The 26,692-nt window shown below is 25.5% G+C and overlaps 1 protein-coding gene across 4 annotated transcripts; it reads right to left on the minus strand.

The window, feature by feature from the left end:
• Positions 1-4,302: 4,302 nt before the first annotated feature.
• LOC126904412 (uncharacterized) lies at positions 4,303-14,035 on the minus strand. 4 transcript variants are annotated; one of them, XM_050683447.1, is made up of 3 exons: positions 13,767-14,035; positions 12,318-12,386; positions 4,303-4,895 (listed from the first exon to the last, which is right to left on the minus strand). In XM_050683447.1, the coding sequence occupies exons 2-3, from the start codon at positions 12,370-12,372 to the stop codon at positions 4,570-4,572; spliced, it is 381 nt and encodes a 126-aa protein (XP_050539404.1). In that variant the 5' UTR covers positions 12,373-12,386; positions 13,767-14,035; the 3' UTR covers positions 4,303-4,569. The 4 variants fall into 4 exon arrangements, 2 of the variants coding, with proteins under 2 accessions (XP_050539404.1, XP_050539395.1); XM_050683438.1 differs by lacking the exon at positions 13,767-14,035 and adding an exon at positions 12,738-12,748 and having other exon boundaries at positions 12,318-12,669; XR_007703747.1 differs by lacking the exons at positions 4,303-4,895; positions 13,767-14,035 and adding exons at positions 11,022-11,291; positions 12,086-12,240 and having other exon boundaries at positions 12,318-12,762.
• Between the last annotated feature and the right edge of the window lie 12,657 nt (positions 14,036-26,692).

Raw genomic sequence — 26,692 nt, forward strand, 5'->3', positions numbered from 1 at the left:
GTTCCTAAAATGTTAATACAATACAATAATTCACAATTAAAAGATATCTTTAAAATTAAAGCACCACGCGACGAAAGTTTAATAAAGAATTTTATCTTTCGAAATTCAGATAAATTAGAGTTAAACAAACAAATAGATAAAAATATTAAAACAAACACATCATATAATTTTGCAACATCAACATTAATTAAAACTAATAATTTACATTCTAATTGTATAGTTATTTCAGATGAAAATATCAATGAGAGAATTAAACTAAATCAGTCTTTAGTTAAAAGAAAAATATATCTATTAAAGGCAATAGAAAATTTCCAGTATTTTATCTTAATTGCATTAATTTATAAACATTTACAAATATATGTGAACTTAACAGATTGGTTTAAAATAAATTTTAATTATAATCATAATATTCATAACACTACGAAAATAGCACACAATTTAAAAAATATACTTTTTCAAAACACATTTATTAAAATAAATTCATTTTTATTAGACATATCTACACTTTGTAATAATAACTTAACTTCTTTTATTAAAAATATTCTTAACATTTTACCTAACTTTAGAAGAAATGTTTTACATATAAAAAATATATTTCACATTTCTTTAAATAAATATTATTGGTCTTTTAAAAATTACTCATATTCTTTTGTTAAATTCACCATGAAAATTAATTGCATTAAGCATGTTATTACTATTTTTGACACTGGCGATTAAAATTTTTAGACAATTGTTGATCTATCGGTCAAAATAGAAAAAACTTTGTTACTAAATAAAAATAAAAAAAAAATGTTTATAACAATAAATTTCTAATTTATTAACCTTTAAGATAAATATATATTGCACATTATATTACGTACCACTTATACATAATTTTTAAATACTCATAAATATACAAATAATGCTAAAACAATATTATTCTATTATTTAAATAAGCTAATGAAATATTAATAATTGCTGTTCTATATTTATTCACTCCGTGTCTAGATGTAACAATTTAATGTTTTAAAATTTAATCATTGTATAATCATTAATTATAATTTTGTAATTATCTTATAAAACTAACAATTTTGTANAATCATTAATTATAATTTTTTAATTATAAAACTAACAATTTTGTACAAAAAATTGTAAAGCAATTTTCAACTATTTCAAATCATTATAAAATACATACGATCATTATAAATGAAGAAAAAACAATTCATACTAGTAATGGTGATAAAATAATTAGTTCAACCATGCCAGATGAAGACTATACAATTCATATTATCAGTATAACTAAAGAATTAAGTACTCATACAATATATATATATACTACAAAAAAATTTAAATAAATATATTTGTATTATTAAAATTTATTAAATTTTTACAATCATGGCTTCATAAGACAGTTACTATAAACTACGAAGTCCTACAACAAAGATGAATCATAGATTGCCATATTGAATAGCAGTCTTATAATCATACAGAACCAAATTGCAATACATATAAATTACAAAGACCAAAAATTGTAGAAGAATGAAAAACGCCTGAACTTATTATTTTAATCGCTATTACTATGTATGGAGAGAACACAACGGTCTCCGAATACAACTTCTAATTCATTAAAAAATTTACTATTCTTATTATATATAAATTATTTGCCTTACTCAGTGTTCAGATTTTAAATTTGTTTTTGTTATAAAAAAAATATAAGAATTAATAACGTGTTGTAAAAATACGACGCTACTAAATNAGATAAGAATTAATAACGTGTTGTAAAAATACGACACTACTAATTACGTTATAAACTACTATCAAATTATACAACTCAAAACACTACAATAATTCCTGTACTTACACACATACTTTATCATAATAATCACTGAACTAATAAATATCATATTGAATATTAGATTATATCAATATTTATTATATGTATGTTGTATCATTTATTAATATACTATGCATTATTATTCATTTATATAAAATATTTACTCATATATATCATTCTTATAACAATAATTTAAAATGAATATTCATCCAAATTACTCACTATTAATTAATTATTAACTATATCTCTTATATATTCATTATCATTATTATTATTATTATTATTATTATNATATTTCAAAATTATGCTGCTGTAAAGAATGGCCACTTCAAAAAATCTATTTAAATAAAATATCTCTAAAATAATAGGAGTATAAAATTTGTTTTTATACTGAATTACATAGTAAAATCTATCACTCAATATAAATATTTTTATATGATCATACACCAATATACAGGGTGATTTTTTTATCATAACCCACTCAATTACTTGCATAATAATAATAATTTAAACATTATATTGATAGCCAAATCTACATTTAGATGGTTTTAGTTTTAAGTTATACTTTAAAAATCGTTGAAATGTTAATTCTAGTGAATGTAAATGAGACTCAAATGATTTGCCAAATGCAACGCAATCGTCTAAATAGCATATATTGTGTCTATAATTTAAGCCAGCCATGACTTTACACAAAGCAGCTTGATAAAATTGGGGTGCATTAGATAACCCAAAAGGTAAACGAGTAAACTGAACATGATAATTTTTAGTTGAATAAGCTGTAAGAGCTTTAGAATTGTCAGAAAGTTCTATTTGATGGAAACCTGAAGTAGCATCTAAAGAACTAAAGTATTGGTATTGGTTTCCTGCTAAACAATCATATAAATTTTGTATTATAGGTAAAGGGAAGCTTTCACGATAAATATTTTCATTAAGTTTTCGAAAGTCTATTACCATTCTGTATTCTTTTGATCCCTCTTGACTTTTGCTGCATTGTCCTTGATTTTTAGCGACTAAAAACACAGGATTAGAATAAGGACTTGAAGATTCCTCTACAATACCAGCTTTTAAAAGTTCCTGTAACTGTTTTTCGATTTCATTACGCTCTACGCGGCTTAACTTAAAATTAGGTAAATTTATTATTTTATTACTTGATAACTGAAGTTCTATCGGAGCAATTTTACACGAGCCTAAATCATATTTATGTTTAGAAAAAATTGTACTATATTTCATTAATAAACCTCTAAGTTTATTTTGCTGATCAATAGGTAACGCTGGATTAATGTCCCAGTCTAGTTCGTTTTCAGATGTTGTAACCGTAGGAGATAACGAAATATTACTTTTAACGTTTTCTGAGAATTGAGTCGTGTTCGTGTGGGAATCATTGTTACTGATTTTTGCTACGTCTTGTTTAACGCTGCGTGTTTTAATTATTTATTATTTTAAATCTTTTTTTAATTATTTTATTTTAATAATAAATCCAACACAACTATAAATTTTTAAAAATAAAAATAATTTATTGTGAGCTTTTCTTATTGGGTAGCTAGTCTCGTTGCTAATGTCTTTGTTTTAACAAACATCGCCCCGGCAAACAACGCAAAAAACTTACGAGTATATTTACAGTGTTTAATCTTTGCTTGGTGATTATTGTGTGCCGCATCCTTTTAAAGTTACTTTATAGTTGATAATATCTTAAATAACATACGGACTCCTACATTTTTTGAGAGGAACTAATTTTTAAATTGGGAGGAAATCGCTTAAGGCTTTAATGCTCTTTTAACGCATGAGTTAAGCGGCAAGCACTCAAAGTATTATTCCTATAATTTTAGGTATATATTTCCAAATCATAAAGAAATAGGCAGAAAAAAAATCTGAACTCAAACCATCACTTAAATTAAATTTCCTAAGACACTATAGTCTTAAAAATATTGTTCTCTATCACGTATATGATTAATTGATAAATACTATAAGATTTTTACATAATATTAATATATTTTAATTAATTAAAAATCGTTATTTTTAAAAGAGAAATTCTTTGTAAATTTCGTATGTCTAGTTTGAATAGGTTTCTTTTTGTAAATTTGGTAGTACATTTGACTTATTTTTAAAATATTAATATAACAGAAATCTTGACATAAATGTTGTTTATATTAGTCTTTATAACAAATCATAAATCAGTGGCACAACCAAGGAGAGGTTTCTGGATCTAGACATCGTGGACATAAAGTCAACAGCGGAGATTTGTGGAGGGGTACTACTTTATATTCTAAAAGTTATCTAGTCCCTCCAAACAAAAAATTTCTAATTGCGCGACTGTTATAAATTATAACAGGCGTTTGTATTGCAATTTTTAAAAAAAATATTTAAAATAGATATAGCTGTAAACAATTTATTTAAATTAAAATAATTTTCACAATATTTCTGTATATTAATATATGAAAATAAAGTACTTAAAGTCTTTTTTTTAATAATTAAATCTAAGTGTGTTTTTAAATCAAAAATACATTAGTTAGTTAGATTAAAAAATTATTGTAATACATACTATTTTAGCAATTAGTTTTTATATAACAAAGTGTGGAAAAAACAGCAAAGATAAACAGATATTATGTATTTTGCCACCTATTTATCAAATCCAAAATTTACGCAAAACATCTTAACACCTTCCTGAACTAATTTTTGAAATTCTGGTTTATACGGATTAAAAAAGAATTCTACATGACATATATCTTCATATTATATTAGTTTTTCAAAAAAGTCTTCTAAGTATTCTTCATGTCCAAATCCAATAACAGCATAGGCTCCATATTCATGTGTATATTGACAATTTCGTTCAAATCTACAAATGTGCTATTTATAAATTCATTATATATTGCTGATTCTTCTGTGAATTTTATTTCTTTGACAATTATATTCAGTTTTTCAGTAAATTCTAATAATTTTGTGAGAGCGTCGTGTACAGTATTCTGATAATGACCTTTTAGATATTCTAGTGCATTAGCCGTACAACTCATTAATGGTTTAAACTTAATAAGAGTATCGATAAAATATTGTAATTTATCGTTTTTAATCTCGTCATCTGCAAGTTCTATATATAGTTAAAAAAAACGCTATTATTAAGTCAAAATTTACAAAAGTAAATAATTTTACTTTGTAATTTATTAATTTTTTAACTCTATTTGTGTGTGATACTATCAGTCTATAATATTCCAATTTTTTTTGTAAAAATCAAGAACAGAGAAATAGGTATAAATTCGAAAAAAATAGTACTGTCATTATACCTAGAAATCAAAGAACTACTAATCAAGCTGTAATTAAGGAAATAGAAGTTGATGTTGTTCTTGAAATAATTCAACATTTCCATTAAAAAAATTAAACACTATCTATAGATTTGCATCGAAGCGTTTTTTATGATAATGATTTTAATCACTGTCAGATATCATTACTCCACTATGCTGGGTTTTTTTATATAATAAATATGAAATTTATTGAAGAAAAAATGATTTCAAAAAGATAATTTTACGGGCAATTTTCGAAAGTTAAATTGAAATTGCTATATAGTATATTGCTTTTAAATCAAGAAGTAAAACATTTTATTTATTATTTTAATGTTTAGTAAATTGTAACACAATTGCAATATCTTGACTATTGCATAAGATCAGGTAGTAAATATTTCATTATTCTTTTTTGATGATTAATTGTTTTCTTAAAACATTAACTTTGAATTAGATTTTTAAATAAAAAAACAAATTCTAGCATATAGACAGTGTGAATTTTCTCATAAAAAAATTATGTGGATCCATACACTTTTCAATAAGTTATAGCATTATAAAGTTAAATATAATATAAAAAATAAAATCGAAAATTTTCACACAAAAATAGCATTCGGTAGCCATTTTCACCATGAAGACAAATCCAGAGCTCAAATTTTTTTTCTTTCAAATTAAAGTATATTACATTAGCTTTAATTTAAGATATAAATAAAAGTATCAGACTTTCTGAAACACTTTCAAAAATTAAGTTGAAAAATTAAATTTTTTGTGAAAAAGTTGTATTTTTAAATTCACCCCTGTGGGCAGATAAAGGGTTAAATTTACAAAAATTAGTGGATTATTCCAAAACCTACATGATCTGCTGGTTCCTTATTCATATCCTGATTAAGATAAAGTATGTTGAATGAAAAAGGGATATAAATATTATTTCTCATAAAAAAATTGTGTTGATAAAATCGAAATTAAAAATAAAATCGAGAATTTTCACACGAAAATTGCATTTGGTAACTATTTTTACCGTGAAGACAATATAAAGTCCGAAATTTTTTTTTCCATTATAAAGTACATTAAATTAGCTTTAATTTAAAATATAAGTAAAAGTATCAGACTTTCTGAAACACTTTCAAAAATTAGGCTGAAAAAGTTAATTTTTTGTGAAAAAGTTGTCATTTTAAATCCCCCTCGTGGACAGGTAAAGGGTCAGATTTTTAAAAAAAATATACCAAATGATAGGTAAAGATATCAAGCATCTATAAAAAAAAATTAATATTGATATGTTCATTTTTGAAAAAGTTATGGTAATTTTAATTTATAAAAATTGAAAAAATTAGCGATTTTTAATATTTGTGTTATTCAATTTTTTTAGTTTAAAACATTTTGTTATTTATTGAATAGATATTTTAGATTTTATCTAGAAAGATATATGGAACCACTAGTAGAGTTTTCACTGTTATGTTTAAATAGATTTTAACTGATTACGAACTATTTTAACTAGTATTAGTAATAAAAAGGAAAAATTTGAGAAAAAATTAGACCAAGTAAAATATATAGCTAGGATACCTACAAATATCGCTTACAATGAAATGCAATTGTAAATTTTAAATATCTATTCAATACATACATGGCTATATAATACATGGCACATAATTCCCATACTTATCGATGAAATTATTCTGTATGTTTCTATATATTTATAGCTTTGATTCAAAACTGAGGAGGTACTGATTTTACCATATATTAAAAAAACCATCCACGAATGTAGAATAAATTTTATTATATAGAAAACTATCTATAAATATTTATTTTTTGTTAGTCCATATTATGTAATAGACGAAAGTAAACGAATTTTTTTATATTATTAACTGGTAACAGTACGCGATTTCTTTTACATGAATTATAATAATAACTAGAGATCGGATTTATATTCTCTTAAAATTTTCAAAATATGATGTTTCTATATCACATAAAATAGACAATGTATTCTCTTAATATTCTTTTAAAATACCATATATATGATGTTTTATGTCCTTAAATTTGCAAAATAGTCTTTTAATATTAAAAAAAAAATTAAGTTTAAATTTATTTTTTATTAATTTGGTTTTATATATATTTAATTTAATTAATTTTACAATAACAATTACTATATATTGTTCATTGTGTTCCGGTGTCATTTTAGTACGCCGGTTTGTAAGAATATTTTTGTAAATGCTGAAGGACCGTTCGACATCAACTTATGTCACTGGAGAATATTGCAAGTCAGCTACCATAGTCGGTGAATAATTTTTCGGAAGTTGTACTGTGTTATTTCCACTAAAAACTTGTCCAATATTTTTCAAAAATTTGTATCCTTTGTTTTTTTGTTGAAGTTGCAATATTTTTGTTTTTAATACTTTTCCTTGTATCTGCTCGAGTTGTGTAAAAGTGTTTTCGATAATATTTATCATATCAACTAAGGGAGTATTTGATTTTTCCAAACTTTTGATAGTTGTAACAATTTGAAGAAAATTAGTTTTAATAAAAATCAAATCATTTTTTACAGCCTGTAGGTGTAACATATTTTTGCATTTTTCAATACTGACTGATAACTTTTCTTCACTTAATTTGTCTATAACCTTTTTCAAACCCTCAAAATTATCGCAATTAAATATTACAGCTTCCAGCCAAGTTCCCCATCTAGTTAATACGGGTTCTGGGATGATGGTACATTGAGTAATATTTCTTTGTACACCTGGACATGATATGGCGCTTTTAAAAATACTTCTTTTAGATTACTGATTAATTTGTTAACATTTGGGAAACATTTCTCTGACCTTCTCTGCAACCCTGTTCATCATGTGAGCTACACATGTAACATGAATTAAATTTGGGTAGAAAACTTTTAGTGTCATGCATGGTGCTGCATCCGATAACATTACCAACACTTTTTCATCATTTCCACTCAACGGCCATAATATTTTTAATCCATCATTGATTAACCGAGAAACAATAGAATGATTAGTTTTTTCAAAACCTTGCATGTCAGGAGAAATGGGCGAGTCGGAGTATTTGATTTTAATATTCCCACCAGTTAATTTGCAACGTAACGACCGTTTGTATCTGTAGTTTCATTTACAGCTATCCAAATATTATTTTCACCAATTTCATTTTTAATTTTCGTTAAAGTTTTATGGTAACACAGCTCGAGATAATTTTTTCATAACACACTTTCATCTGGTATATGTTTGCCAGAATATTTCTTTAAAAATGTACGTAATTGAGGAACTTGCATTTTATACCAAGGAATATTAGCTGCTACTAAGGCTAGACACATATCTTTGTTAAAATCATTCAAGTTGTTTTCATTAGGAGTAGCTTCTGATAAAAATAATTGTTTTGATGAAGTATTTCATTTATGTTTGAAACCATTTTTGTGGACAGCCGTATGTACATGTTGTGTTACCTGTGATTTTTTGGTGCAAGGAATATTTCTGTCACAAACTTGACAAAAAATTGTTGCACCATTTGTCGTGAAAATCGTTTGTTGGTTATTGTACGACGAAATTCATTGAGCAAATAAACTTTTTAAACTACTTGAAGTTTTTGGCATATTTGTATGTTATAGACTATAACATACAAATACTATAACTTATAGTAATATGAGACAAGTGGAAAGACTAGTAGACGACGAATAGTCATGACAGCTAATGAACCAACCGATGTGCTATCGCAATCGATAAGGAATACCTGGAGATTAATTTTTATTAAAACCCAGAAATAAAACATTTAGTGAACATTGTATTTATCAAAGTTCTAATACACGTGAAATATGTTCATTATATGCCGATATTAAAAAAATATTCTCTAACGTTTTAAATATTCTCTAACCCCTAAAATATGTTTTTTTATGTAAAATAAATTATTTCTTGTGAATTCTGTGTTTGATGAATCTTAATGATTTTTCACTCCCATTTGACTGCATAGACTAGAAACAAACATGTAAAATCATAAAAATCCGACCTCTAATAATAACGTTCGAATGCGCTTCTTACAGAAATGATTATCTCTAACCTTTATTACAAAATGTTAGAAACGTAATCTTATGTTGACAACAAGTGTTCGGTGGTTATCCAAGTTAAATTGATAATAATTATTAATTTGCGTGATTCTATCATTAATATCATTAATATACTTAATATATTAAAGGATATTACTTGTTAAGAGGATATGATAATAAATGCACTTACACAATATTATGATCATTATTACTTATTATAACATGTTATAGATATCGTTTTTATCATTTTTTTTAAATAAACTTAATTTTTACTACTACTTGATTTTCATGTCAATTTTAGATGCTTGTTCAAGTGTTCATATTTTCATGAAAAAGTAATCGCACACTGTTACCAGTAAATAACGCAAAAAGATAATGTTTAATTCCGTTCATTACGCAATATGGACTAAAATTTGATACCATAGGAAAATCCTAAAAAAAATCAAAATTTAACAAACTTCAAAAAGCCGTATAAACATAACTGCTGAATTAAAATAAGAGTTTTTGATATCAATATATTTCTTAAAACTTTTCTATAAAATGACTATCTTCAAATAGTAAAAAAATTAATTTATAAAACATTTTTTTTTTAATTTTTCAAAAGTTACATTTGTCAAAGCTCCACGTAGTTTATGATCACCCACCCCCTTCTGGTCGCTTGGCCTAAGATAGTCATAGTAGTCGTGGTACTATGGGCACCTATGTCGTTACATACGAGTACGTGTGTACGCCTTTGTAATTCTGCCGTACCCATTGGGTCTGTCGTCTCGTGGCCAGTGAACTGGCGTGTGTTTATTCAGTTCGTCCGCGCGCGGTGGCTAAGTCGTACCGTTGAGTTTCCTAACTCGTCGGCCAGTGAGCTGGCGCGTGTTTATCTGTTGTTGACTGGTTTGTATAGGTCTGTTTAGGCGACAACCAACAGTTCCCCCTATCCGTTACGTGCTACTACACGAGTGCACAACGAAAAACGAGATCACCGGAGGCTGGCCGTTCTATACTTCAAAGGAGAATTTAATGGGAAGCGTTCGGCAGACTTTCAACATTAAAAGGCAGAGTGGTTGGCTGGGTGATGTCTTACCATTTGTTTTGTTAATGTATCAATATTATGAATATATTAGGTTATGTATGTAAATATAATAAAAATACTGCCTGTAATCAACCTTTAGTGGATTGTCTTCTCGTAGTTCGTCTATTAAGAGTAGCAGAAAACACCCGACCCGTCATTTATATATCGTTAATTGAGTTAACGTTTATGTAAAGTATTCAAAGGTCACTCTGGGACCTGGATTTCAAATTTATTATTTTTACAGTAATTGTAGTATAATATATTATATAATGCATTCATATATTGATTTTTAATATTATTAATGTTTTATATATCCTTTTTAAATTATTTATATAAACTACTTTGGTATACTCTTAGGTATATTAGTTTATATTGTATTATTTAATTTTTTTTGTTGACTAGTAGTTAATCACGTCAAATGTAATAAAAAAAAAAAAGACTCTGCATCTACACGCTATCGATTAAAAAAAAAATTAGAGATATTTCTATACTTTTTTAAAGTTCATCAAAAATTAATTTTTTGTTTTCTCTTAAATATTTCCTATATTTATTATATTAAATATATTCAGTAATTCTAAAAAATATTATGAATTAGAAAAATAAATAAAAATTTAATATTGTGTTTTTAATTATTTATCTAATTTATAATGTAAATATGTGCACTATCTATAAAATATTTAAAACAATAAATATATGAAAACATTTATTTCTCCCTAAACGAAATTGTATATTAAGTTACTGATTAATGTGAATTTATTGTCACATTAAATAATTTAGGTGTTCATTATATTGTTGCTTTGAAAAGATGAATTTTTTTCACTCAAGTATTATTATTATTATTACTCATCAATTTTAAATTTACAAATTGAAATACAATGTAATAAAAACAAGCAGAATAATGTTCACTACAAGATTGTTTTGTATATTATTTTTGGCATTTTATAATTCATTAAATAGAGACTCTCAATAAATATAAAAATGTTGACGACTTTATTTATCATTATTATTTTGTTCTATTGACAGAAAATTTAGGTCATTTCAAATTCCATAATAGGCCATTCCGTTATTCGTGATTATATTGATTAATTTAATAATATTTGACTATGATTGTCACTAAAAGAAAAAATACAAATAATTATAAATAAATGTAATTTCTATTAACATTTTATAACTAGAAACCTTATATTTCAATCTAAAAACGACTATGTTATAGAATAAAATTTCACCAAACTGTATAAAATATGTTTACATAAATTACACGTTTATGCTAAGATATGTTCATTTTTTTCGTAACTTTAAATAAGAGTTTTTTAAGATAATATAATGTCAAATAACCCGTACAAAATATGTAAAAAAAAATTTAAATAGTTTTATGTTAAAATAAATTGATATCGTTCATTAATTTTCATTTTTATTCAGTTATAAGACTACTCTAAAAATTACATCAATTAAAAATTATATGTATTATAAATAATTTATTTTATATTTAATTGTATGAAATCACTTTAAATTTATGAAATCTTTATCATTTTTCAATACTATTTTTTTTCCTGTTGACAAAAAATTTAAGAACAAAACATGATTTAGAAAAAATTTATGCCAACACATATATCAGACAAAGCATTTAGGTTAACTTTATAATTTCGACCTAAAACGATAATTTATAAATTTTTTTTAATTTTAAACAAATCAAATAAAGTGTAATGAAAATTTTTCTCGGATTTAATATGATTATTAAAATTATTGATAAAACTAATTTAAGAGGCAATTACATAAAAATTACATTTTGAGACATTAAAACTACCATTACTTTTTAAAAAATGGATGAATAGAAACAAAATTTTTATGGATGCATTAGGTAATTACCTATTACTTAGTATATTTTTTTTGAAAATCTGACCCCTTACCTTCTCACAGGTGGGATCTAAATGGCAACTTTACCACAAAACATTAAAAAAAATTTCGAAAATACTGACACTTTTATACATATCTTAAATTGAAGCGTATGTAATATACTTTAATAATTTTGAATTTTAATTTTTCTTCATGGTGAAAATGGCAACTGTATTCAAAAATATGCTATTTTATTTTAAAATATCTTACAAAAGTTATTAAATTAGAAACAAATTTTAAACTCACTTTTAATTTTTATCTCATTTAGATTCAATAACTTCAATGATATCATGGTACTCATTACTGTTGTCTCTCCTAGTGAGAGAAAATTTCTTATTCATATTAAAATTATTTTACTATGTGGTCTTTTTTTGTGGCTGTCATTTATTTTCTCAGATTTCACTTAACCAATTTTTTTTAATGATACGTCAAATATAACTACTATCTAGTAAAAGATATTACCCTCAAAAATTGAAAAAAATTCCCTTAATCAAATAAAAAGTTGCTTAGCCCACATATTCCATATAGACAATTAAAATATTTCATATTTTTTAAGTAATTTTTGTTGAATTAGGTTTGATATGATAATGGGTTTCAACTACAAAATAAAATAATGTTTTTTTAATTATTTTTTTATTTTTTAACTCTATTTACGCGTTATACTACCAGTCTATAATATTCAACATTTTTTGACAACACGATCCTACATAAATCATTTCTAAAAATAATAATTTTTAGTTTCACTTAAATTTAACAATGGATTTTCACAATTATAATCAAATTTTATAATACGTTCAATTGAGTAAACATTTTAAAAAACTTTTATATTGTTTTATTTAGTTAAAGTAAATCATTAAAATTAATTAAGTTCTTAATATTTCAATTGTAGAATCTTTTTAAACACCAAAAGTTACTCAGAAATGATTACAATGATTTTTATCTAAGTTATCTATTACGATAAAAATACAAAAAAAAATTGAGCTTTGCTGATAAATTGACAATAAATAGTTATTATAAAATTTACTGACAGCATATTAATCTTAACAATTTTTTTAATTTTCATAAAATTTTCTGTTTAATGAAGTCAATTTCAAACTTGCAAGTATAGCTAAAAGTCGCAGTAATAACGTTTAGCATTTTTATATTTGAATACTTGTTTTTAACTAATTATTAATAATATCAAAAATTAGTGGTAATAAAAAAAAATTAATTGCAGATTTGAAATAAGCACGAAAAATGGGTTTATAAAAGTATATTTTTGACACTGATGAGAATTCTTTGTACACCATTTATTCATAATTAACCATCAATTATCTTCTGAAAAGTTTTGTATCAATCCCTTCAATATTTATACACGTATGTCATAAGAGTAACAACTACTTTGTAATTATTTTATAATCTCTCTGTTGATTTTTGACCGAGGTAACTGTTTCTGGAGTAATTATTTTTCGCATGATACATGTAGTGCTGTTAGGAGTCCGTTTAATACCTATGGATGTTGGCCAAAACCAAGAATCGGAAGCTACCCGACGTCTGCCCAAATATTGTCCCTTAAATTCGGACAATTTATTGGTATCATTAAGATAAATTCCTTATCTACTTAAATGACTTTTAATTACTTGAAGGAGACACGGGCAATTGTGTAACTTGGTTACCAGAGACAGATTGTATAATAAAGTTAAAATATTGTTTTACCATTTTTTCCGGTAAACGAGCGATCACAGTTGTCGTCGTCGAAACACAGAAAGTTGTTGACCACGTTACAACCAAAACGTGATTATATCGTGCACTACCGCGTACTAAAACGAGCTGAGAAACACGGCGTGGTCGTAACCAAACTGCATAAATTGTATGCACTGGTTGACCATTACTTCGAAAGTTATAAACATTTTTATACAGAGGTGGAAAGAGATGTGAGCCAACCGTAAAATGTCCAATGATTATTATCATACCCGCAATTCATTTTCAGTCTTTTAAAATGGTAATATATTTAAAAATTGGTAATAGCTATCGTTATAATGGGTCATAAATATTATCGACCAGTAATTTTCTTAATTAGATTTTTTTAATTAATTAGAAATTAATATTTTTTTTATTTTACAAGTTAGTTAAATATATGTAAATATATGTTGTTATTAAAAAAATAAAGAGTTGACACTCTTAGAAGGTGTAAGAGATATATTAAAAAAATTAATGATATAAATCTAAAGTTACGTGGTTCACAAAATGTCTTATGAAATATATTATAGTATAACTGAACAATGAAGTTAAGCGCTGTCAAATATCATCTATACTTGTCCTATGCCACCATCCCATTGTGTTTAGTTTTTTTCATATAATAATGTAAAAGAACCTTGACATACATTTTGTTTATATTGTTCGGTATATCAATTCATAAATGATGAGTAGTATTTGTAATCAAGAATAAAAAAACATAGATGTAACTGTAATTTATTTATTTAGATAAAATAATTTTTGTAAATTTTCTATATTTTGACAGACAAATTAGTGATATTATATAAAAAGAAAATGCTTCTAATTTTTTATTCTAAGTATGTTTTTAGATCACAAATACAATAGTTAGATAAAAAAGTTTATAAATGACCGATTATTATAATTAATAATTGTTGTTTGTAGATCACAAAATAAGGAATAAAAATAAAGAGAAATATATATAAAGTGTTATATCACATTTTGAGTAAATCAGAAGTTTTTGCAGAACAAATTAACTCCTGCCTCAACTTTTGTTTGAAATTCTGGGTGTTCCGGATCAAGAAACTGTTTTTCCGAATTAAGATTTCTTAATTCTTCAATATAATCTACTACAAAAGGTTCACTATGCTCTACTTTAATGTTTTCGAGTCGATGAATTTTATTTGATTTAACAATACCATTAATTTTTCTAATTATATCATCTAATAATCTATTATTGAATGTGTGGCCTCGATTTTTAAACTTAATGTCAGTAGTCCATTTAATTAATGATAATGATTTAATAAGATTATGGAGTACAACATTTTTATATTTTATTTCAAAATAATCTAGTGCTTCAACCATACAAGTCAATAATGGTTTAAACATAGAAAAACTTTGAATTAATTTTTGCAAATAATTTAATTTATTTTCATATATTTCAAGGTTTATATACTCTTCTATCATATTTCTGTAGAATTGATGTAATTTTGTTAGCATATCTCCATAAATCAAAGTTAATACCACTGATGCTCTATGCTTTTTAACGCCACAAAAGAACCAGTCACGGTCACGTTTGAAAGGTAATGGTGCTAAGTTTTTGTTCCACAGTTTATAAATTCCGTGAGAATCGCAAGAGTAGATACCAGATAAAGATTTCCATCCAATAGATTCAATAATTTTATTATATTGAACAATTTGACTTTCATCAATTAATTCAGTATTAGAACTGTTAGTAAAACATATGAGAACAAAAACGAAAAATAATCGTATGAGTAACATAATAATTATAGTAATCGAATAAAACAAAATTAACACTTTGTATAAGCCGTATACCATTATTTCTTTGAATTTATATAGTATATTTACAGGTATTAATACAAATATGTATAATTATAATTTATGTTCAATGTTTTATTTATGACTTATTCATATTTTTTTGTGTTACAATAAGTTTATTTGTCATTGTATAACACAAAAATTAAAATTATACTTGTCGAATAAATCTTTTTTCTAACTTTTAACTTCAACATGAAATCAAATGTTTATTTATATATAAATAAATATATTTCTATGACTTCTTAATATTTTAGCAATTCATTAGCCACTCAATTTTATTGGATTTTTAAAGTTTCTTTATATATATATATATAGATATATTGAAATACATTTAAATTAATAACTATTTTAAGTATTAGCTGAAGATGAAGCGTAGTTTTTGCTATTTTTATCACTGGATATTTCTCAGCTACCTTCTTCATCTCGTCTATAAATAATAAAGTGTAATAATATAATAAATTTGACACCATTATAAGGAACATGGGATAACTAGTGATGAGCAAAACAAGAACAAGACCAAGACTGTCAAAGTCTTGGTCATAGTCTTGTTCTTGATAGCTCAGTCTTGGTCTTGGTCTTGCTTTGCTAACTCAGTCTTGGTCTTGCAAATCTAGTCTTGTTCTTGTTCTTGGTCTTGCTTATTTAGTCTTGTTCTTGTTCTTGGTCTTGCCCATAAAATCTTGTTCTTGTTGCGAGTCTTGTCACAATACTCTTGCAAAATCTTGCATTCATTTATATTTGTAAAAATTTTCTACTTAAAAGGTTTAAATAACGAAGTTATCTACTTCAGTTTGTAAATTCAAATTTAATTTATATGCCATAGGATTTTTAAGTTAGAACTTAATATTAGCATAAACAATATGGATGATTTTTTTATGAATAGTTTGGGGTATTAAAAAAAAATAAACAAATAAATTAAATTATAAAAAAATAAGACGTTATTTAAACAAAGTATTTTTTCATTTTAAAGTGATGGCGTTATATTGTCCGAATGGTAACGCAGAGGATGTGCGGTCGGGGGGGACGCGATATCGATTCTCTTAATCGGATAATTTTTTTTGCATTTTAATTAATTTTTTTCATTAAATAATGAACATGAATATATTTATTTTATGAGTTTACCAGTCGCCGGTTTTATGTATCGATTTTTAAAACCGGTTTTAAATAATAATCGCTTTCTGTTCATAGACACAGTTTTTAAAAATTATTGGTTTTGATTAACAAAACCGAAAAAAACTGTTATAACCAGTTTTTATAAAACCAGTTTCAGTCTCCGCTTTAGAAGTAAACAAAAATTTTATCTAATTTTATCATAATGTTTGAAGCACGGAATATTTATTTTTAATCTTCTTTAATTATTTAAAATTAATTAATTACAATTGAATGACAATAAATTTTGAAACATGATTGTAAAATTTTAAGTTAATCGGTAACATCAGCTCATAGGTAATATTTAATTTGAACAATACGCGTAATGAATAAAAATCAAAGTAAAATTTAATATTGTCGAATCTGTCATTAATAATCTTAACGATTTTAACCAACAAAATTTTTTTTTTTTTTTGCAAGAGTGCAATACTCTTGCAGTTTTATTCTTGTTGTTGCAAGATTCTTGCATTTTGAGTCTTGGTCTTGGTCTTGTTCTTGCAAGTCTAGTCTTGTTCTTGTTCTTGGTCTTGCTAAAAAAGTCTTGGTCTTGTTCTTGTCAATTGAGTACAGTCTTGATGTTGGTCTTGCTGATATTATTACAGTTTTGGTCTTGTTCTTGGTCTCGTAGAAATGCAAGACCAAGCCAAGACCGCAAGAACAAGAGTAATTCTGCTCATCACTAGGGATAACCTAAAATGCATTTAACTGCTTATAAATAAAGAAATTAATACAAATTAAATAAGTCAAAATATATTATAATTAAAGTTACTTAAGCTATAATGGAAAATTCAAGATAACCAAGCAGATTATATAAATGCAAAAAAGCCTATTGTCTTTACTACGCTAAAATTTTGTAAAGTCAGTTCAGGTCAATGTATTTCTAAAAGTCAAAATGAAAAATAATGACGGATTTTTACAGACATTTTTGTCTTTAAATGAAGACTTAATAGTTAATACATTGGAAAAAATATTTAATTAAAATAAATAAAAAAAAAAAGTTTTCAATAATATTTTTATTTTGTGATCCATTTAATAGTTAATAATAAACAACAACTTTGTACATAGATAATAGTTAAGGACAAAAGTATTGTGTGTAGCCCAGTCATTGCTCCACGTCGTTTATCATCACTCATCTCCGCTTGACCTACGACACTCCAATTAGTTGTGTTCGGCACTATCGGCAACTAAGTAGTACTTGTTGTAAAACATTCTACGGATTACAATATAACGCAGCGGTGTAAGTATTTGTTGGCTGGATGATGTTATTTCTTTCTTGTTAAGGTTTTACTATATTCAGTTGCTTAATTTATGTTTATATAATAGAATCATGTCCTTAGTTAAAATATAAGAAATTTTCATCTCATATATTATGTCAGTGATAGGTAAAAACACCCGACCGGTCCTTTATATTAGATATTAAGTTAACGTTCGAGTAAGGTACTGTAGGTCACTATAGGATCTAGAAAATCAATCATTACAGTTAACTATAATTATAATGATTATTAATTTATTAAAATAAGAAATCGAGTTTTATTCAAAAAATGAATAATAATCTTAAAATTAAAAAAAATGTGTTGGGTTAGGTTTATTATACAATATAAGATTTATAACCACAAGAATATAAGATTATTAACCAAGGTTAATAATTAGGTATTATTTTTTATGTTTGTTGCATCAGAACTCATAACTTGTTTCCTCGAGAGTAAAATAGGGGAATTTATTTCACCAGTTATAATTTTAGAAAGGGAACGAATATCTACTTTATGTCTTAGATTAGCTATGGAGGAGAGTTGCGTGATATCCTGAAGTGAGGTTTAATCATGAGATGGATTGGGCATTTATAAACCTATATTTTACCTAAATTTTTTACTTTTTAGTATTTTATGACATCACTGTCACGGGGTGTTTATTGTCAATTATCACTAGCAATGGATATAATTTCTGGATTGCCAGTTAGTGTGTTTATAAACCTACAACAATGTGTCTTATTATCATTGATATTAAAGACAATATGCTTGCTAATATCGTCATAAAATGCAATTAGCTACCTGTATTTGTAATCCTTTATGTATTATACGTGTATATTAACTCAAAAAAATTTGAATCTTTAAATGTTATAAGTATAATTGATGACACGCTTGCATATACGAGAACGAAAACCAAAAATAAAATTATACAGGAAAATATTGTTGTAGGCGACTGGTGAGCGGGGTGGGGTGAATGCGTTACGACCGTCTAGTCTCATGGCCATAGACGACGGGATACGCGAAAATAATAACACGTGGCAAGTGAAGAGTTACATACAACACATAACATACAAACATACATGTGAAACTAATATAAGCTTGTTAATTAATGAAAAACACCAGGTGCGGTCTGGACACTCGTTCCTCAGCGTTGGCTGAAGAAAAGGGAAACACGTTGTAAGAACATTTATTACTATGTTCTTACCACTTATATTACTCACGTTTTATTTCTATTTATTTAATTCGTAATACATATTATTTAGCATAGAGGGAGATGCTGATGTGACAATTCTACTTGTCTGTAGCCTGGAGCTACTAACTTCGAACTAACAAAGGGCAGTTGTGTTTGAGTGGCCATTATACACATAGTTTTCAATACTATTACTTTCGTCTTATTTATATTATTTATAACTTAACTTGTTTTATTAAACGACCCGTCTATCTCCAATTGTCATCATAGCCAACCAACTCCGTCTCACTTGGATATACCTACTAATCAACTGTATTAGGATTCAGGTCAGACGTATTGTACATTAAATATAACTTATATTTACTTAACATCTAAAATATAACTTAACTTTGTCATTGGCATAAAAAAAATAGTCCCAACCAGCGATTGGGGTCATACCGAATGGTTGTGAGTAATAGCTAGCAAAAGTGTAACAATGTCGCCAAAGAGAATCAGCACAAACTATTGGATTAATTTAATCTACATAGTCTTAGAAATCGACGTTGTCACAGACTTTTCTGAGATTCGAATTTTAGACAAATATGATGTAGAAATACAAAACAATAAAATTAACAACTCGGTTGATGAGGATGACATTTGGTATTTAGATTCACAACGCGACTTTAAAAAACTCATCGTCAAACATCACTTTATAATTGAGAGCACTAGTATAAATTACTATCATTATAAATTTGAAAAAAATAAAGACATTAATAACACCATAAGGTATATTAAAGATTGTTTTGAGGATCAATATCCCAAACACCATAGTGATTTTCCTGAAGTCATAGCCATTCCTGAAGAAGAATGGTAAATAACAAAATTTTATTTAAATATAATTTTAGATATAAAAAAAAAATTTTTTCATTCAATATAATTTTAACATTTAAAAAAACAATTTTTACTATAATTTTAATACTATTATTTCTAAGTACAACTAACTTTAGATCTAGAAATTTGTATATTACATATAATTTTGATATTTTAATTTTAGATTTAAAAATTGTTTAATCAATATAATTTTATTATTTTTACCTGTAGATTTAAAATTTTTATATAATTTTATATAATATATAATAAAAAAACATAAATAAGGCATTTAATTTTATCCTAACCATAAATTTTTACTCTTAGATTCAATTAATTTTAGATTTAGAACTTCTACTTAATATTACTGTATTATTATTTATAATATACATTCTTTTTTCATATTTTTTCCCTTACTAATTAAATTTTAGATTTAAAATTTTTTTTATATAACTTTAATAACTATAAAAAAAAAATAAAAAAATTATTTTTACATGTCCCAATCATAATTTTGTAATTCTAGATTTAATTAACTTTAGATTAAGAACTTTTATTTTATTTAACTTTAACACTAATTACACAAACAAAAAGCATATATAACCTAATTTATAAGTTTACATTATTAATTGTAAACATAAAACTTTAATCATAGATATTAATTTACTAAAACTATATTTTATACTATTATATCATTATATCACTTAAATACTTATATATACACACTAGAGGTCGCGATTACACGTGTAATGAACTACACGGATATCCGTGTTTTTATATATGACGGGGTAAAGTTCTTGTAGTAAAAATATCCAGGTATACACGGGCATTTAAATACCCGTGACCTTAAATAGTCATATATTTAAAATAATATACAGGGTGTTCAGTAAGTCAGGAAACGGGTTTCTATTGTTCTCATTGTTTGTAATGCAATGAATACATGGGTATTAAATACACGGGTCTACGCGGGTATTATTCACGGGCTTTAATATACAGGGTGTTCAGTAAGTAAGGAAACGGGTTTCTATTGTTCTCATTGTTACAAACAATGAAAACAATAGAAACCCGTTTCCTAACTTACTGAACACTCTGTATGTTTTGCCCGTGTACCCGGGCTCCGTGTATCCATGTATTCTAATACCCGTTCACAATCATGGCCCCTAATACACACTTATTAATATTAAACATTTGTTTTTATAAGTTCTGTAATATGTTCACATGAAGACATGTAAAAAAAAAATGGTGATGCATATTGTAGTGTAACATTTTAATACATGTAATAAATAATACATATACTTAATAAAAATATATTGACAAATCAGTGTCCCCCCCTCGTGGATAAGATGAATAAAAAAAATAATACTCTGACACAAATTCAACCACCCTCTTAAACATTCCATAAAACGCCTACGTAAAAGATTCTATCACATTGATCAATCTAATACAACAAAAAATATTTCAAGAATCTTACCAGAGATCGCTAAACCTGTTTTGCAGGCTATAAAAAGGCTACCCCCCTCCCCTTCAGGTGATTGAAAAGAAGTAGGTCAATTAAAGGTAATTGGAAACATTTATTTATATAATAAATCTATAATAAACCCTTTTTCAAAGGAGTTTTAGTTATAAACAATTAGAGTGACGTATGTTGTAGAAAACCTTTGTGCAGAGGCTAAATAGTAATCTTTCGTCGATATTTCATCTTATTCATATACAGGGTGTTCAGTAAGTTAGGAAACGGGTTTCTATTGTTCTCATTGTTACAAACAATGAGAACAATAGAAACCCGTTTCCTTACTTACTGAAAACCCTGTATATCAGACGCGTTTATAAAAACATACATACCCTAGATCCTTTTCTATTTCGTTCTATTATAGTCATTGTTCAATACCTCTAGCCACTCAAACTTTCTTTATACTATACTACCATCATAGCCATTAATTTCTTTTCCTCTCCATTATACTACCCGCCGCTTCTTTCTTCTCTTCGTTATTCTTCTTTCTTTTTTGTTTATTACAGACTAATGAAAGTTCATAAAATATTAAAATTTATTTTTTCTAAAAATGTGTTATTTATTTTAGAACCTTATCCTTATTATATTTCATTTATTTAGCACATAAATCGAAAGTGGATAGTTTTAATAATAAAATACTATGTAAAAAATAAATGCATACGCTAGTGTTGCATTAACATTAATATCTCTTTAATGAAAAGAAATATCGATGATCCAACAATATTAAGGAATAAAGAGGTATATGGGTTTTTGAAATAAGAAGACGTCCTACAGTCTCTCTAGTGTTTTTATTAGATTATACATTAAATTTTTTAAATACTAATGACTAATTGTTTAAGTTTATATAAAAAAAATAAATACAAGTTTTGGAAAAAATTGGTTTTTCTCATAGTATTTGAAGTGGCTATACATCTTTCTTTACTAGTACAGCAGTATATTAGTAGTTATGTCTAAAATAAAATACACAGTGTCAGCGGTTGCGTTCATTCTATTCGAGTAGTATGAACAACATATTTGTATTGACGGTTGTTATCGTATTTTATTCTGATATTAAAAAAAAAAAAATTACACACACACATAGGTCTGTGTCACACGTCGTTTATACAAACCGTTAAACACTATAAACGATATAGCTCGACGGTGGGTCCTAATAGTTTATACTAGACATGATGTATTCGTCTGTACAAATCTAGTTGCACCCCGAAGACATCAAAATAATGTAACGGGTTAAGTCCATCCGGCTGAACACGAGTTATACATTTGGTTGCGGCTACTATTTGTTAATATTTGAAAAAGTTATGGCAGTTTTAAGTACAAAAAACGTCTCGATAGAAGGTGATTTTTATCGCAAACATTATTTTACATGCAAAAGATAAAGTGTCGGGATAAATTTTTTTTTTATTTTATAGCACATAAAATAAGCTTTAATTTGATATATATTTAAAGGACGAAGTATTTCTGGATCATTATCAAAAATTAAGTTGAAAAAGTTAGTTTTTGTAAAAAAGATACTATTTTAAATCCCCCCCCCAATTAGCAGGTTAACTGTAAGATTTTCAAAAAAATGATATCAAATGAAAGAGAAATATCTAAGGTTTTAGTTTAGGAAAAAATTTTGTTGATTTGTAGATTTTTGAAAAAGTTATGGAAGTTTTAAGAAAAAAAAATGACAAAATTTACTGATTATTATATTTGTAATTTTTTTGGAGAATTTCTCCATTTGCAGGGAACGAGAAGAATTTTTTCAATTTAAAGGGTAATGTCTGCAACTAAGTTTGATTTGTGATTTTTTGACGTATTGTTGAAAGAAATCGGTCCAATGAGAGCCGAGAAAAAGTAGAGACAGACACAAAAAAAAAAAATAAACAAATCATGGAAAAATTAATAACTTCTCAGCTTCGCATCGAAGCTAAAAAAAATTTCAGAACTTTTGACAACTATGTGTATATTACAATTGAAGTGTACTATATTATTAAAAATCCAATAATCTAAAAGTTGTTATTAGAACACTCTAATAAAAAAGCAAATTAATTATGTATATTCTTATTTAAAAAAATGTTAGTACACTAAAAAAATATTTAACTGCTTATAAATCAAGAAATTAATACTAATATCAAAATATGTTCGAATATTTACAAATGCTTCGTTTATGGCTCTTTTAACGCATAAATTAAGCAGGTAAGCACTCAAAGTAATATTCTTATAATTTTACATACGTGTTTCTAAATCATAAAGAAAAAAAATCTTAGACTAATACCATCAATTAGCCTATTATAAATTAGTTCATTGCCTATTATAATAAGACACTATATTCAAAACAATTATTTACTATCACACAACAATCAGTCGTTCGTCAAAGGAGGCAACATAGAAAATACAACATTTTTAGTAATTGATTAATTGATATATACTATTAGAGGTTTAAAAAACATTAATATTGATAATTATTTTAAAGAGATATTCTTTGTAAATTTCATATGTCTAGTTTGATTAGGTTTTATTTTGTAAAATAAATAAATAAATTGATTCTACTTTATGTTTTGAAGTTATCTAAATCCTCTAAAAAATGTCTAATTAAGCCACTGTCATAAATGATAAAATTTTTAATAAAATTATAATCGAGAGTTTAAAAAAATAAAATAAAAATGTAAAACGTGTGTAGCTGTAAAAAATTTATTTACATAAAACAATTTTCACAATACTTTGAATTTTTCATATATTAGTATATAAAAAGAAATTACTTCTAGTCTTTCTTTTAATAATTGAATCTAAATAATATTATAGGTTAAAAATAAATTAGTTATTATATTAAAAAATATATGTATTATACAATATTATAAATTATAGATTTTTTTTTATGATCATAAAGTGGGGAAAGAAAAACAAATATTATGTATTTTATCACCTATTTTCCAAATCCAAAATTTACGCACAACATAGTAACGCCTTCCTCAACGTTTGTTTGAAAATCTGAGTGATAAGGATCAAAAGACATAAAACCTATTTCATTATCTTTTTTTATGAATCCATTAATATATTCATTTAAATACTTTTTATTTTGATATTAAAATTGAATACCGGTTGCGTAATTTACGGGTATCTTAACAATTTCATTAAATTTATTAAATAATTTATTTATAACTTTATACTTTTCTTCGAGATCGTTTTTGTATTTATTTTCAATGTCAATATTAGTTATTTTTTTTGTAAATGATAATACTTTTTTGAGAATGTTAAGTACAAAATTCTGATTTTTCATCATCTGATTGTCAAATTTAAAATATTGTAGTGCTTTAGCCATACAACTCATTAATGGTTCAAACTTAATAATAGTATTGATTAATTTTTTAAATTTCTCCACTTTTATCTCGTCATCTGGGAGATTTTTATAATTAAATACCATCGTTTTATAATTAGAATGGATATAAGATAGCACATATTCGTAAAATTCACTTAATATTAATGAAGCAAGATGCTTATCAATTTCTGAAGGATTATTTGTATCAATAGGTTTGTATCTAGTAACGTTAATAGATTTCCATCCTTCAGAGTTAATAATGTCATTAAATTCAGGTGATTTTTTAAGCAAATTTAAACTGCTAGTAAGACATACTAGTATAGAAATGAATATCATTTGTATAAGCAACATAATAAATAATAGTTACTGAACAAAAAAAAAAAAATAACTAATTCATATAAGTCTTATAACATTACTTCGTTATATAGTCTATTTACAGGTATAAATACAAACATGAATACTCGAATATGTATAATTATTATTGATGTATATTTTTTACATTATAATTTATTCGTATTTATTTAGGACATAAAATATTATTGTGTTGAAGAAGTTTATTTGTCATTATACAGCATAAAAATAATATTATATTTATCGGATAAAAATTTTTCTAACTTCAAACCTCAACTCGAAATTAAAAGTTTAATTTAATTTAAAATCTTACTTTTTATATTAACCATTAAATAAACTTAGGGAAAATTTTACCACAGCATATTTCAATATTTATATATTTTAGCTTCAATGCGAAGCTGAGAAGGTATTGGTTTTACTATGATCTGTTTTTTTTGTGTCTGTTACCACTTTTTCTCAGCTTTCACCGAACGGATTTCTTTCAACGATACGCCAAAAGATCACAAATCGTATCTAGTCGAAGGCATTACCCTCAAAAATTGAAAAAATTTCCCTCGTACCCCGTAAATGGGGGGAAACCTTCAACAAAATTACAAATTTAAACATCGCTAATTTTCGAAATTTTTTCAATTTTTTTTACTAAAAACTGCCGTAACTTTTTCAAAAATGAATATATCAATATAATTTTTTTTTATATAGATGCTTGATGTCTTTACCTATCATTTGGTATACTTTTTTTGTAAATTCAACCTTTTTTCTACCCACAGAAGGGGATTTAAAATGACAACTTTTTCACAAAAAATTAACTTTTTCAACTTAACTTTTGAAAATGTTCCGGAAGGTCTGACACTTTTATATATATCTTAAATTAAAGCTAATGTAATGTACTTTAATTTGAAAAAAAAAAATTTGACCTCTGGACTTGTCTTCATGGTGAAANGTAATATCCTTTAATTTGAAAAAAAAAAATTTGACCTCTGGACTTGTCTTCGTGGTGAAAGTTGACATCAAAGTTAATAAAAAATTACGATTTTTGTAAAATAATTTTTTTTTATATTTTTAACTTAATAATCCTCTAACTTTTTCAAAAATGAACATATCAATATAATTCTTTTTTATATAGATGTTTGATGTCTTTACTTATCATTTGGTATATTTTTTTTGTAAATCTGACACTTAACCTGCCCACAGGGGGGGATTTAAAATGACAACTTTTTCACAAAAAATTTACTTTTTCAACATAACTTTTGAAAATGTTCCGGAAGGTCTGACACTTTTATATATATCTTAAATTAAAGCTAATGTAATATACTTTAATTTGAAAAAAAAAAATTTGACCTCTGGACTTTTCTTCGCGGCGAAAATGGCTACCGAATGCTATTTTCGTGTGATAATTCTCGATTTTATTATTCATATTATATTTAACTTTATAATGCTATAACTTATTGAAAAGTTTATGGATCCACACAATTTTTTTATGAGAAATAATTTTTTTTAATAAAC

This window comes from Daktulosphaira vitifoliae, unplaced genomic scaffold (genome assembly GCF_025091365.1).
Source record: "Daktulosphaira vitifoliae isolate Bord-2020 unplaced genomic scaffold, ASM2509136v1 Scaffold_1, whole genome shotgun sequence".
NCBI lineage: Eukaryota > Metazoa > Arthropoda > Insecta > Hemiptera > Phylloxeridae > Daktulosphaira > Daktulosphaira vitifoliae.